Source organism: Halichoerus grypus, chromosome 12 (assembly GCF_964656455.1).
Source record: "Halichoerus grypus chromosome 12, mHalGry1.hap1.1, whole genome shotgun sequence".
Taxonomy (NCBI): domain Eukaryota; kingdom Metazoa; phylum Chordata; class Mammalia; order Carnivora; family Phocidae; genus Halichoerus; species Halichoerus grypus.
The window spans coordinates 97964630-97977471 of record NC_135723.1 but is presented as its reverse complement, the minus strand read 5'-3'; the positions used below and the strand labels follow the sequence as shown (position 1 = coordinate 97977471).

General features: G+C 35.9%; 1 protein-coding gene across 1 annotated transcript in view; it reads right to left on the bottom strand.

The window, feature by feature from the left end:
• Window positions 1–12842, bottom strand: part of CNTNAP2 (contactin associated protein 2) — a 1879707-nt gene that overhangs the window by 996622 nt on the left and 870243 nt on the right. Inside the window, exons 7-8 of the mRNA XM_078059689.1 lie at window positions 9907–10050; window positions 6110–6374 (exon numbers count right to left, since the gene is read on the bottom strand). Coding sequence (XP_077915815.1) covers window positions 6110–6374; window positions 9907–10050 — 409 coding nt within the window. The remainder of the gene's footprint in view (window positions 1–6109; window positions 6375–9906; window positions 10051–12842) is intronic.

Genomic DNA, 12842 nt, shown 5'->3' with positions numbered 1-12842 from the left:
AAGTATGTGAAGTATGCCTAGATAAACGTTATTTAATTTTTAAGTTGTAAAAAAATTTTTTTTTAAGATTTTATTTATTTGACAGAGAGAGACAGAGAGAGAGCACAAGCAGGGGAAGCAGCAGAGGGAGAGGGAGAAGAAGACTCCTTGTTGAGCAAGGAGCCTGATGCAGAGCTAGATCCCAGGCCCCTGGGATCATGACCTGAGCTGAAGGCAGATGCTTAACTGACTGAGCCACCCAGGTGCCTTGAGTTTCTTAAGTAATATCTGCAGTTTGAAACCAGAGAGCTGAAAATCATATCTCAATAAACAAAACACAAAAAACAGTACTGCAAACTAAACTTTTTTTTCTTACGTGATGAAAAAGAAACCTCATGATGCAAGTTATCACTGAATTTTCAAAATTGGTATGAATTCTTTCCAGAATTAATGTACTAACTACATTTTCAAATGTTCATAAAATCAAGAGAAGAGATATTCTAATTGCTTAGCACAGACTATGCCAGGAGCAGTTCCAGGGAAGTGCATTTGCCAACAAAAAACTGGAAACATGCCAGTATTTACCACCAAGTTCCCAAGCTACACCAGAAGCCAAGAAAATGTCTACTCCATCTGCCGTGATCTGAATGTTTGTATCTCCCCCCTACAAATTCATATGTTGAAATCCTAATGCCCAGTGTGATGGTATTAGCAGCTGGGGCCTTTGGAAGGTGCTGAGGTCATGAAGGTGGAGCCCTCCTGAATGGGTTAGTGCTGTTACAGAAAGACCCCCACAGAGCTCTCCAGCGCCTCCCACCTGTGAAGACAAGAACAAATGAAAGCAGCGGTCTCTAGTCTACGACTTGCAAGAAGGCCTTCTTCAGCAGAATTCAACTACGCCGGCACCCTGATGGCAATCTTCCACCTCCAGAACTCCGAGGAATAAATGTCTGTTGCTTAAACCACCCAGTCTATTTTGTTACAGTAGCCTGATTAGACTAAGACACCTTCCCTTAACACACCCAAATGGAACTCAAAAGGATTACAAAAGACACTGTAATAAAACAAAAATAAAACAAGGCCTCACAAAGATTTTCTTTAGAGACAGAAATACAAACAAAGATGATCTTTACTGAATACAGGCTTCTGAAGCAGTGCAGATGCTGAAAAGTCATTCTAAACTTGAAGCAGTATCTATGTAAACAAAACAAGGTTCTAATACTTCAGCTAGAAAACAGCCGATGTAGAAGCAGTGCATTTTCTGAATGACTTTTCTAAAAGGCTTTGTTTACATGGATAGAAATTGATTTTTTTCAATAGGTAAGAAAGATCATTAATAGAAATCACTTCCCTTCCACTATATAAATGCTGAGTCAAACATTTTATGACCTTATTAATATGGGTAGACCACAACATTAGAGTATTATTGTAAACATCTGTGCATGATTTAGTGACATAAAATTGAGGAATTTTGCAATAAAAACCTTATTTCAAATGGTGGGTAGTTTTTTTGTTTTTTGTTTTGACTATACATCAGACAGTAATACACATGCATACTTTTTTACTACCTTTATAATACTGCAGTATTGTTCCTGGAAGATACATTTAGTTTTCCAAAACGGACTGATGGTGTAAATACCTCCAAGCAACTGGAACTTTAAAAAATTCCAACTCTTCAAATGAGAAGACAGATCTGTAGGTCAATGTTTTCCAAACTGTAGGTCACAACTTGTTTTTAGGTCATAAAATCATTTGATGGGTCATGAAAAATTTAATGGAAAAAAAGAGAAAAAAAAAACATAAAGTAAGAGTGCATCTAAAGCAGCAAAGTAAGTTTCAGTAGGTATTGAGTGCGATATAAAATGTTTCCTTATGTTTTCTGTGTTTTTATCAAAATCATTTGAATCTGGAGGATGTTATGCTAAGTGATAGAAGCCAGATACACAACGGCAAATACTGTATGATCTCACTTTTATGTAAAACCTAAAAAAGTAAAATTCATTGAACCAGAGAGTAGAATAGTTGCCAAAGGCTGGAGAGTGGGGGAAATGGGAAAATGTTGGTCAAAAGGTACAAACTTTCCGTGATGAGATGAAAAAGTTCCAGGGAATCTAATGTATAGCAATGGTAATTATACTTAATAATACTGCACTGTATACCTGAAATTTGCTAAGAGAATAGATTTTAAGTGTTCTCACTGTGTATGTGCACACACACACACACACACATATACACAAAAGTAAGTGTGAGGTGACAGATGCATTAATTAACTTGATTGTGGTAATTATTTCACAGTGTATATATATTATCATACACTTTAAAAAGTCACATTGCACAACCTGTACATGTAAATATATATAATTTAAATTTGTCAAGCCTACCTCAAAAAAGCTGGAAAAACAAATTTCAAAAACCCTAAGTAATTTTAAAAACACAGTTCTAGGCCCACCTTCTCCAGGGTTCCGACATGAATGTTAAACAGTATGCTCAGTGAACACGTTACCCATCTGTTCCTTTTAGCACTTTTCCCCCCTTTTATTACTTACTCCGAGCCAAGGGAAAAGCATAAATCTGTATTCCCCACTCACTAAGTATGGTTCTAAATAGAAATAAATATAATGGAATGTTTTATAAAAGTTGATGTTGCAACTTGGAAAATATTTTCACAGAAAGATAACCTGCTCTGCAAAGTCAAGGTTACTCAGAGTTTGACTGAATTTTACAAGTTGAGTCCAGTGTCAAGACTAATGAGACCTGAAATCAATCAGAACGTAGAGGGAAAAATACAAGGAGGGTGAAAAATATATTGAATACTAACTTACAGGATTTAGTTTGACTTTATCATCAAAGAACAATGTCGTCCAAGACAGAATAAAAAGGCTTTTGAACCACTTGAATTAGCTTCATCTTGGACCGCAGAACTTATTCACATTTTAAAAATAAAACTGAGTTACAAGTATGTACTAACAGACAGTACCTGAGTGTCTCTATAACGACTTCTCGATGCACTACCTACCGCACAGTGTTTTTCTTATGCGTGTGTGTGTGCACACAGAAATGCTAGCAGTGACTGCTTTTGTTTTCTAAATTTTACGTATCTTCTACATTTTCACAACCAAGCTATTTTAAAAATAAAATAAAAAAAGGACTGACTTACTTCAATGTTTATGCTGCTGATAAGAATAAGGTAGACATGAAGGATTTGTTGGTCTTTGAGAAGAGCATCCACACTTGCATTCACAAAAAGGTGCTAAAGCTGAGACATTTGTTCAACAATTCAGTGATTTATAAATCAGTGGTGTTTATACTCCAGGTCAAACAACATATAACAAAGCATGCTAAACATGTAATTATTTCCTTTGATTTTTCCTCTCTTAAGAATCTGAGAGCCAGGGGCACCTGGGTGGCTCAGTCGGTTAAGCAGCTGCCTTTGGCTCAGGTCATGATCCCAGGGTCCTAGGATGGAGCCCCACATCTGGCTCCCTGCTCAGCGGGGAGTCTGCTTCCCCCTCTCTCTCTGTGATCTCTCTTTTGCTCTCTCTCAAATAAATAAATAAAATCTTAAAAAACAAAAATAAAGAGAGCCAAAAAAATGTTTCTATTGTAAAAAGCAAATGCTCCTTCAAAGTTTTCTGAATTGGAAAGTTTACATCTCTTCATAGACAATGGAGACAATTGTTACCTTCCTCACTTTCTGTAGCATTTATTATAAAAAATAATAATCAAACAAAAAAGAAGAAGACAGACATAATACAGAACTATTTTCCTTCATTAAAGCAAACATTAGTGCCCTCAGTTAACTTATCTTTCTAAATTATTTTCTCAGTGTTGCTACTTATACTAAGTTACTCATACCTTTAATTGAATTTGGTAAAGTACTTTAAATACAGATGAAAACTGCCTTCTATGGACTCCATTTGTATTTATAGGATGGATGAATGAATGTAGTCATATATGGGATTCCTTTGTTCTTTCTTTCCTTTATTTTTTAATAAACACAGTTTAAATGAGTATAAGATATAACTTTTTAAAAATGTATGTGCATCTGGATTTACTTACAAATCTTTCTGAAACTTGAGCAATGATAACTGATAAGATCGTGGTTTCCACTCTGTGTATAAGAAAAATAAATATTTGGAACAGTAAAGTATTTTCACTGGGATATGTAAGATCAAGGTTACCGACATGTTGAAATTTCCTATCAGTTTCCCTTAACTTGCACAGATTCTTGGCTAAATTAACAAAAATTTCTCAAGTCCAATTTTATCATATTTAAGCAAATCTATTAATGTAAATTAGTCATTGCATATTGGATTCCTTTCTTCTTTCTTCCTTTTATTTTTTCATAAACACAGTTTAAATTAGATGAAAGTATCTTAGAGTCTTAAATTAGACCAAATTAAACTAGGGAAATGTTTATTGATCTCGATATTTAAGATCCTATTATTTCCATTATAATGGTTCCTGTTACATGGAAAACCACCAGGAATTTGGGTTTGTTCAGAGAATGTCAAGAGGGAGGGGGGCCTTCATACTTATATTTTTATGTTTTTAGTCATTAGAAAAGAATCATTAATCATAATAAAATCTAATGGGATGTTTTTCAACTGTGGTAAATATTTGTATGTGTGTTTGTTTTATGTGTTTTTCTGGTCTCTCCAGATATTTTCTATTTGTTCTAAATCTCCCAAGGTGAATTTATACTGGGAAGTAGTGATAAAATATGGTTGATCAATCATTTGGACTCCAAACATTCAGGGGAAAGCAAAACTAACAAAGCAAAAACAGAAAAAGTAAATATCTAGGTATTTCACAATGGCTTTTGACTTCAATAATTCAGACACACCTCTGATATAATGGTCCCTATATCTTCCTTGAATCCTTCTCAGTAATAGTCTATATGGCCATGCTCTACAGAAACACAACACCTATTTTATGAAAGGACGCATATCCTTCAGCAGGAAATATTCTGTTAGTGAACACTAGTTTAAAGGGCCACAGTGTTAACTCCACAAACACTCCCAGAGCGCCTCTAATGTAACAGGTGCTACTCTATATGCTAGAACAGAACAGGCACAGCCTCTGCCCTCAAAGACCTGACAGCCCACAGGGAAATGACATGGACACAGACAATAGAACATGTTAGAACCTCATCAGGTGTATACCTACGGTGTCACGAGTGAACACGGAATATTTCGACATCAGAGCCAACAGTCATGCAGTTGAGCATTTTGTCATGAACTTCCTCTCTCAGTATTTGGTACATTTGTACAAGCTGCTCAGTCAATGTTAATTTTCTCTGTCTTCTATTTCTAAGTAGTTCTTCACAAAATAAATACATCTACTGCAAGGAACATCTAGAGAAATTTGATGAAAACTTCTACTATTTAAGAGTCCACCATCATGACTAATTTTTCTTTGTTTACAAGATCTCAGCTTTCTTTGTACCATATTAATCAAAGAATATCCCAAGGTTGCTAAGTTTGTTCAATTAACAACAATATTACCCAAGCCTCAGTTTATCAAACCACTGTGAGGTCAATTTTAAAAAATTACCCACTAAGCCAAGACAGTCAGTCTTCCCTCAGTTGATACATACATCTTGTCATTCTTCTTTGTACTCACCCCTTGTAGTTTTTCTTGAAAATCTGCATAAATTTAGCAAGATCACCCTGAGGTTTTGATTCAAACAGTTGCATATACCTTTAAAGTCATGATTAAATTAATATATACTTGCTACTAACAGTAAAAGATATTTGAATGTCCATAAAGTCAAATAGTACCAGGCACTCTTACGTCAGTAAAATAGACATTCTTTGTAAACATAAAATATTCACTTAGAGTAATGTCCATTGCCCTATTAATGTGAACTAGCATGTATAAGCAATAGAAGATCTTGGTGCTCTGAGACAGTCTCAACTACATTTCCTCCTCACCCACCCCTCACCCTCTGAGCCAGTTTCCAAGGTTCTCTTATTCAGTCAGTACTCTGGGCAGCCAAGTAAGAATCTCACCAAGTCTGAATCCAAACATAACTACGAGCACGCAACACCAACAAAACAAAAGCAATGACAGCTGTGGAAATCACAATAGCAGTTTCAGGAGCAAACAGCAAACCAATTGCACTAACCTGAGGAAATATCTATTTGGCTCATCTTGGTCTGCGTGACGTTGATGTGAACGCCAACTTTGCTTTCAGTGAGGTCAATCTCCACATTGCCCAAATTATCTGCAAACTGACTGAAAAGCAGGAGACCGTTTGGATTCCAAGTCCTGAACTGGAAACTGACTGAAAACAGGTCCTGGTTAGGCCGTCCTGGCACCTCCAGGTAACTGGTAGCATTGAAAAAGACAGGCACTGTGTAGGGCTCCACACACGAGAAACTCAAATTTCCCTGGAAAACAAAAGGGCACGCTTTGAGACAAATGCAAACAAAGCTACAGTCTGTGGATGTCAGTGCAGAGCCTGAGCTTGTGCCAAACTCTCACACGCAGCAGCAGGATTTGGATTCAGCACCCGGATAGCTCGGCATCACTCTACCTGGAGTGTGTGTCTCACAGGGCTCAGCAGCTGGCTGTCAAGATGAGGAATTAACAAGAACCATCTGTCATGGAATCGACAGACTGACAAGCCTGATGGGATGGGATGTGTCCCTGTGTGGTGGACATGAGTGTGAACCACTGGACTTTCTAAAGAGGGCAGAAAGCTGCTGCTGCCCTCCCCCATTACTGATGATGCCTCAGCCAAGGAGGAGATGCCACCGTCCTCTTCTGGATGGCCTATGTCAAGTGTTTATTCGTATATTACTAGTCTCTCTGGGAACTATGGTCATTTGGTTGTTATTAATTGATATTATGGGACAAATATTCTTGGTTTTTATCCCTATACCTAATATATACGAATTAATATTAACTATATAGGATCAGCATAATTGTGATTATTTCGGATTATTGTTATATTAAATTCCTATGAAGTGTGCATATATTATAATGAATTAATGCTTCTGAAAATAGTAGTATGAGTGTAAAAAATAAAAACAAACTTGTGATAATTGAAGTCTATTCCTTTCTTCTTTCTTCTCACTCTCCCTCTATTTTGTACCAAAAAAAAATTTCATTTACTATTCAGACATGCTAAATGTTGTATTCCAGTGTGTAAGTACCTTCCTTTCAAAGGTCTGAAAATCTACGTTTGCTTCCAACTTCTTTTATCCCACCATAATATTCTGAGGAATATAATTTGTTGGCATTTTCATCTGGTCCTTCAATTACTTATTTATTTCACAACAACACAACACCACGGTATCTAGGTTTAGACAGATCGTTCTTCCATTTCAGCACATTAACCATTACATCTAAGGCAGGCTGTCCCTCTGAATTAATATTCAAACTAAATGTACACTGTAGCTTCACAAATAATTATTTTTTAACTGCTTACTTTTACTGATGAAAAGAATTGCCTTTGCCTAATAATTGAGATGTTATAACTGACCACATACCCATGTTGTGGGGAATGTCTCCCAATAAAATTAAAGGTCCTTTCTGAGTAAAGGTGCTGACTCAGAAGTCAATGAATAATGAGGTATTGGAGGAGGTCATCAAGAAGACTTGTGACTGCCATTTAACCCAGGAGCAGGACTCGGACAATTGGAGACTTCTCCGCTGTCCTCGGAATGTGTGTTCCCCACTCCAAGGATACAGTCTTAAGATAGAGATGTGGTGTTGAGGCTATCCAACCTGGGTACTGAACTGGTTAAGGCCTCCTGCATCCATAACTAAATCTAGGTAAGACCTCTAAATAAACTTTTAAGACTTGGCAGGCAGGTGCAGAGATGTACTCATCTTGTGGCTTCCCAAGACAAGACTTAAACTCCCTTGCTTACTAAACCTGCCACCTACCAATGTGGGGTGGTCTGTCTCTTCTGTCTCTTCCTGCCCTCTGCATCCAGGGGCTGGTTGCAGATTACACTCAGGAAGCTGTCCGGGAGGTTGTGAACCAATATTAGGGAATGGGTGTGTGCATGGAGATGAATGCAGGATGAGTGTTGAGTCAATTTCACTGAAATACCAGAACCTGACATCTTTGAAAGCAAATTTCCTTCATAAATATTTGTCCTTGCAGAGTTGCTTACAAAATGTCCCACTTTTCTCCATCCTGCCTAAAATTTTAATATGTACATATATTTTTGTTTAAAAATTTATCCTATGTCTGCTCATTCTATTTCAACAAACATAATTATAGATAATTTATGCTTTACTAAATATCTTTGTTATTCAAGTTAAAATAGCATTTATAACTACAATATATTTTGTAGTTAAAGTTGTTCTGGGAATGAATCTCCGTAGTAAAATTCTTTATAATTTAGGTGCCTAATGAATGCCTATCAGGACCAACTGGGAGGTTTGGGCAGAAATAACATTTTATTTCTTCTTAAAGGTGCAAAAAATATTCTGATGATTTGGGTTCTGTATCTTTTTATCTTAAGCAATGATTTCTGAGAAAACAAAAGGACCCTGGTGCCATTTTATCCAAAGCTTAAGACAGTGTATGTATTAATACTGTTCTAGGTAAGAAGTAACATAGCATGTAAGGAGACCATGACCTCGGGGGTCATATACTGTGAACCCACTCACATTCAATCATCTTGGAAAGTTATTTTTCCAGGCAGAGTCTCAGGGTTGTGTGTGTATTTTTTTTTTTTTTGGCATCTACAAAATGTATATGATAACATCTCTACTCATGTTGTAGTACTATTCTCAGATTGTCATAAAAGTAACATTCCTAGCACAGTGCCTGCTGCCTATAAATAGAACTATTACTATTTGTCTCTATAGCCAATACTTGTGAGATAATTTCAAAGTTCAACTTTTTACTCAGTAGAAATTCATTATTTTGAAGAAAAATAAAGAAAAATTTCACATTAAATTATTATTTTATGCCATAGTAATTTTCACGCCCAACCTGAACTCCTGTTTATTCATGAGGGGATTTCTATTTGTCCAATCATTTTGTGAAAACCTTAGGCTCAAATGTGGGGCAAGAGACCATCAGAGCTCTTTTGGAATACAGTGCAAGCACTCGTAACATTATTTACTGCCAGTGGCTCTCAAATGTGGGTCTCGAACCCCAGACTCTTCCAACTAACACTTGTAGGTTGAAGTTAACTCCTGTTTTTGCAGACCCATAGGGAACACACACTAGACTTTTCAGTTGATATCTTTCAGTGATCCTAAACAGTGTCATGGGGAGACAGGTATGCTAGAGCGTTCTTCAATTTTTGCTCTCCTCCTTGAAGTAGTTAAAGCTGGAAACGACTCACAGCAGAGCCGGAAGAAGATCACCATTAGGTTCTACGTCACAGCTCTCACTAGCCAGTGGCAGTCGATCCTTATTTAACTGCCTATACTTAGTATGGTTAGGGCTTTCACAGAAAGTGTACTTATTTACTTACCTGGATCAATTATCTTTGGAAACATGGAAATGAATATAGCAAAGTTCTTGGATGTAACACTTTTAAAATACTGAATTTAATCATAAACAAGAAATGGAGACTCATATATGATAAGACATCTGGAAACGTTTACGGGTTGCTGAACTGCCGGGACGAAGCACACGCTGAGAAATGCCTGAGGTATGTCCCTCTGATACGGGGAATTCAGAAACACTGGCTCAAAATCCTGCGCCCCACCTAAGGTAAAACTATCTACTGCAGGCTAATTTAACTCAAAAACCATTATTTATTCTCAGAATATATCCACTATCTGCACTTTCTTTAGGTAATTCTGTAGTTAGTCTTACACTGCTCAGCCCAACACAAGCATGATGGCAAAATGCTATGACGATGTTGTTGTTGTTCAATACTCCAGAAAAAAACAAAACTTCTTTGATTTTTCTATGAATCACTATTTTGGAGTGAACAATCTTACCACATTTGAGGGCTCTAGTTTCTTCCTTCTCGCAAGATCAGTTATGTTGATACCATTATAATTAATGCTTTCCATACAGCCTTTGAAGTTCTTTCTACTGCTGGAACTTGGCTTCCCAGAGAAAGGTATGCCTCCGAAGGTTATCTTTGAGAAAAGAAAAAAATATAACATTCACACTGTATTCATCTTAAAAAAATATTCACAATAAATTAGGCAAAACTATTAATACAACCAAGATCAGTTATACAACCAAGGTCTGTAGATCTCTCCCAGAATATACAGACATTTTTTTCTGCCTCCAAAATCTGTTGCATATTAAATTATGTTATGGAAGTATATAACAGTATTATTAATTATGGGAATCAGATTATAACTTTAACAAGAAAATAGCAATTATCTCTTGTAGCCACTCAAAGACATTTTATAAATTTTCCTGAAATGTTTTAAAAGATTTTATACAGCAACCTTCTTTTATTAAGTAATATTAAAAACACATTTTTATCATTTATCATTCAAAGACATACTACTAATAAATGCTTCTAGTCATCATAAGGTAACCAGTACTAATGTAATACAATGATAAACCCTATGTACTATGTAGACTTACTTTAATCTAAATGACCATTAAAGTCAAATATTCACTAGACTTATTTTTAACGCAGAAAATAGTTCAAAAAGTCTCATTACTATATATTTGAAGAACATATTAGGAGATGGGGACTGTTATTTTAGCACTACAGGCTTAGAGATATTATAGGTCTTCTGAATCCTAAAGAATAAGGTGGATGTGCCCTTTACTGTGATTCTCTGGCTACTACCACCTATAAAAAGAGAGTATGTCTTTTTCCTTATATCTTTGGCCAAATTACAGTACTAAAGTGTCAATTTCCTATAATACAAAATTATACTTAATATACGTATTGCCATAATGACATTTACTGCTAATAGTGAATTAATGGTAAATAAATCTAAATACTAACCAGAGCTGCAATACCAAGATATATAATCCAGATGTTATTTCTCTTTTAATTATTATTCAATGTTACCGTTATCAGCTTTGATAAAGCTTTGAAAATGAAAGCAACAGTTAAGACATTTCTGAGACATGTTAAGACTCCAACCAGTAAGGCGTTTCATATTTGAAACATAAGGCACAGATCTTTGTGTTCTAGGAGGCCATTAACAATTTATGTTCTTTTATTTAGTGTCATGGCATTTTAGATGCTTAGTTTTTGCAGAAAAGAAAGCACAAATTAATGATAGTTTATGAGACAATATAAAAAAACAAAAGACCTCACTTAAAATAAAATTTGTTAATAATGGTTAGTTGAATATGTATCATTTGCCATAGAGTTTATATATGAAAGAAGGGAAAACTGAGAATAAATACATAGAAAAGAATTAAGAAATGACAAAAGGAAAATTATACAGTAATCTAAAATAGTACAATTTTTTTTCAAGTGGCAATAGTTTCAAGTGGCACTAAAATGAACTTATTAGGAACTAAATAAGTATACCTAATACCAAAGGTAACAATTATTGATAATTATGTGGAGTGTTATATTTCTTATCTACAGTTTATTTTACCAATTCTTTCCCAGTTGATGGTAATAAAAATCTATGCTTAACAACAGGCAGCATCACAGTTTGAACATTATTACTAAATACCAGTTTAAACATATTGTCTCATTCTTTTTCCACATGCCGTTGGGATGATGATTAAACACTCCTATGGTTTCTCTGCTTTCAGCAAACCTCAGCACATATCCTATGTCATCCTCAGAGGTGCCCTAGTGAAGCAACACAAGCTCAATTTACCAGATTTCCATACAACTAAGAGATGTGGGTTCAAATCCCAATTCCTAATGTAACTAATCCTATGATACTAGGTTGCCACTTCTTCTGATTACGTATTCTCATCAGTAAAATGAAGTGCCTGGACCACAAAATATTTTCTGATATTATAATTATTAAGAAAGAAAAAAAAATGTTGCAATTGTTAGATTATTCATCAGATAATCATGTAACTCATATGACTGGCTTATTAATGATATTATCATTCAATAACAACCCTGACTCTTAAACCAAATAACCACATTGACCGTTTTGTTAGCTACCAAGAGTTCACAAAATGTGGCAGAGATGGTAGATACTTCTAAGTGTCCTTTCTCCCTACCTTCTTTAGGAAAACAAGAATGCTTTTCAGCTGTGCACACTGCAGCCAATATATGGCATTTACCAACCTCTTTGAATCAAGTTTTGGTCTTAGAGATTAAAGTAGTAAGACTGTGTGACTCCAAAAACTATAATTAAAAGGGGAAGGGAGCACAACCTTCTTTACTCTTCCTTCCCACTGGAATGCAAAACGGAATGTGAACAGTCACCTTGGATGATTCGCAATGGGGCTGGAATAGCAGCAAGGTAAAAGGAGACTGGAGTCCTACTAACCATGATGCTGCCACTTGAGCCCAGGGCTCCCTGCCTACAATTACCCTTTATATGGAGGAGAATAAACAAGCATCTGTTACATGCAGTCTAATTAATCATAACTGATTAATATGGAACTGATACATATAGTGATTTCTATTACTTCCTATTGCCTCCTCATATAATAATGCTATGACAAATGTGCTATTACATTAATTTTCCAAAAGGGGACTATGATGTGTCCACTGTCACACAACCAGTAAGGAGCAAAAAGGGACTCAACCCAGGACTTTTGTTCCAGCTTGAGCCATGCAATTAATTCTCTACAAAATCCTAGCTGGTCTTTCTCTAAAATCCTAGCCTAGTTCTACAACTATCAAGGGGCATTCATTCTTCCCCCTCCCAAGCAGAAATGTATTGCAAAGGCAATGGTGTAACATCCACAGGGTCTATCCTGGAATTTAGCTGAAGAAAAGAGAGAAGCCAGGCCAAACATCAGTGTGTGGTCC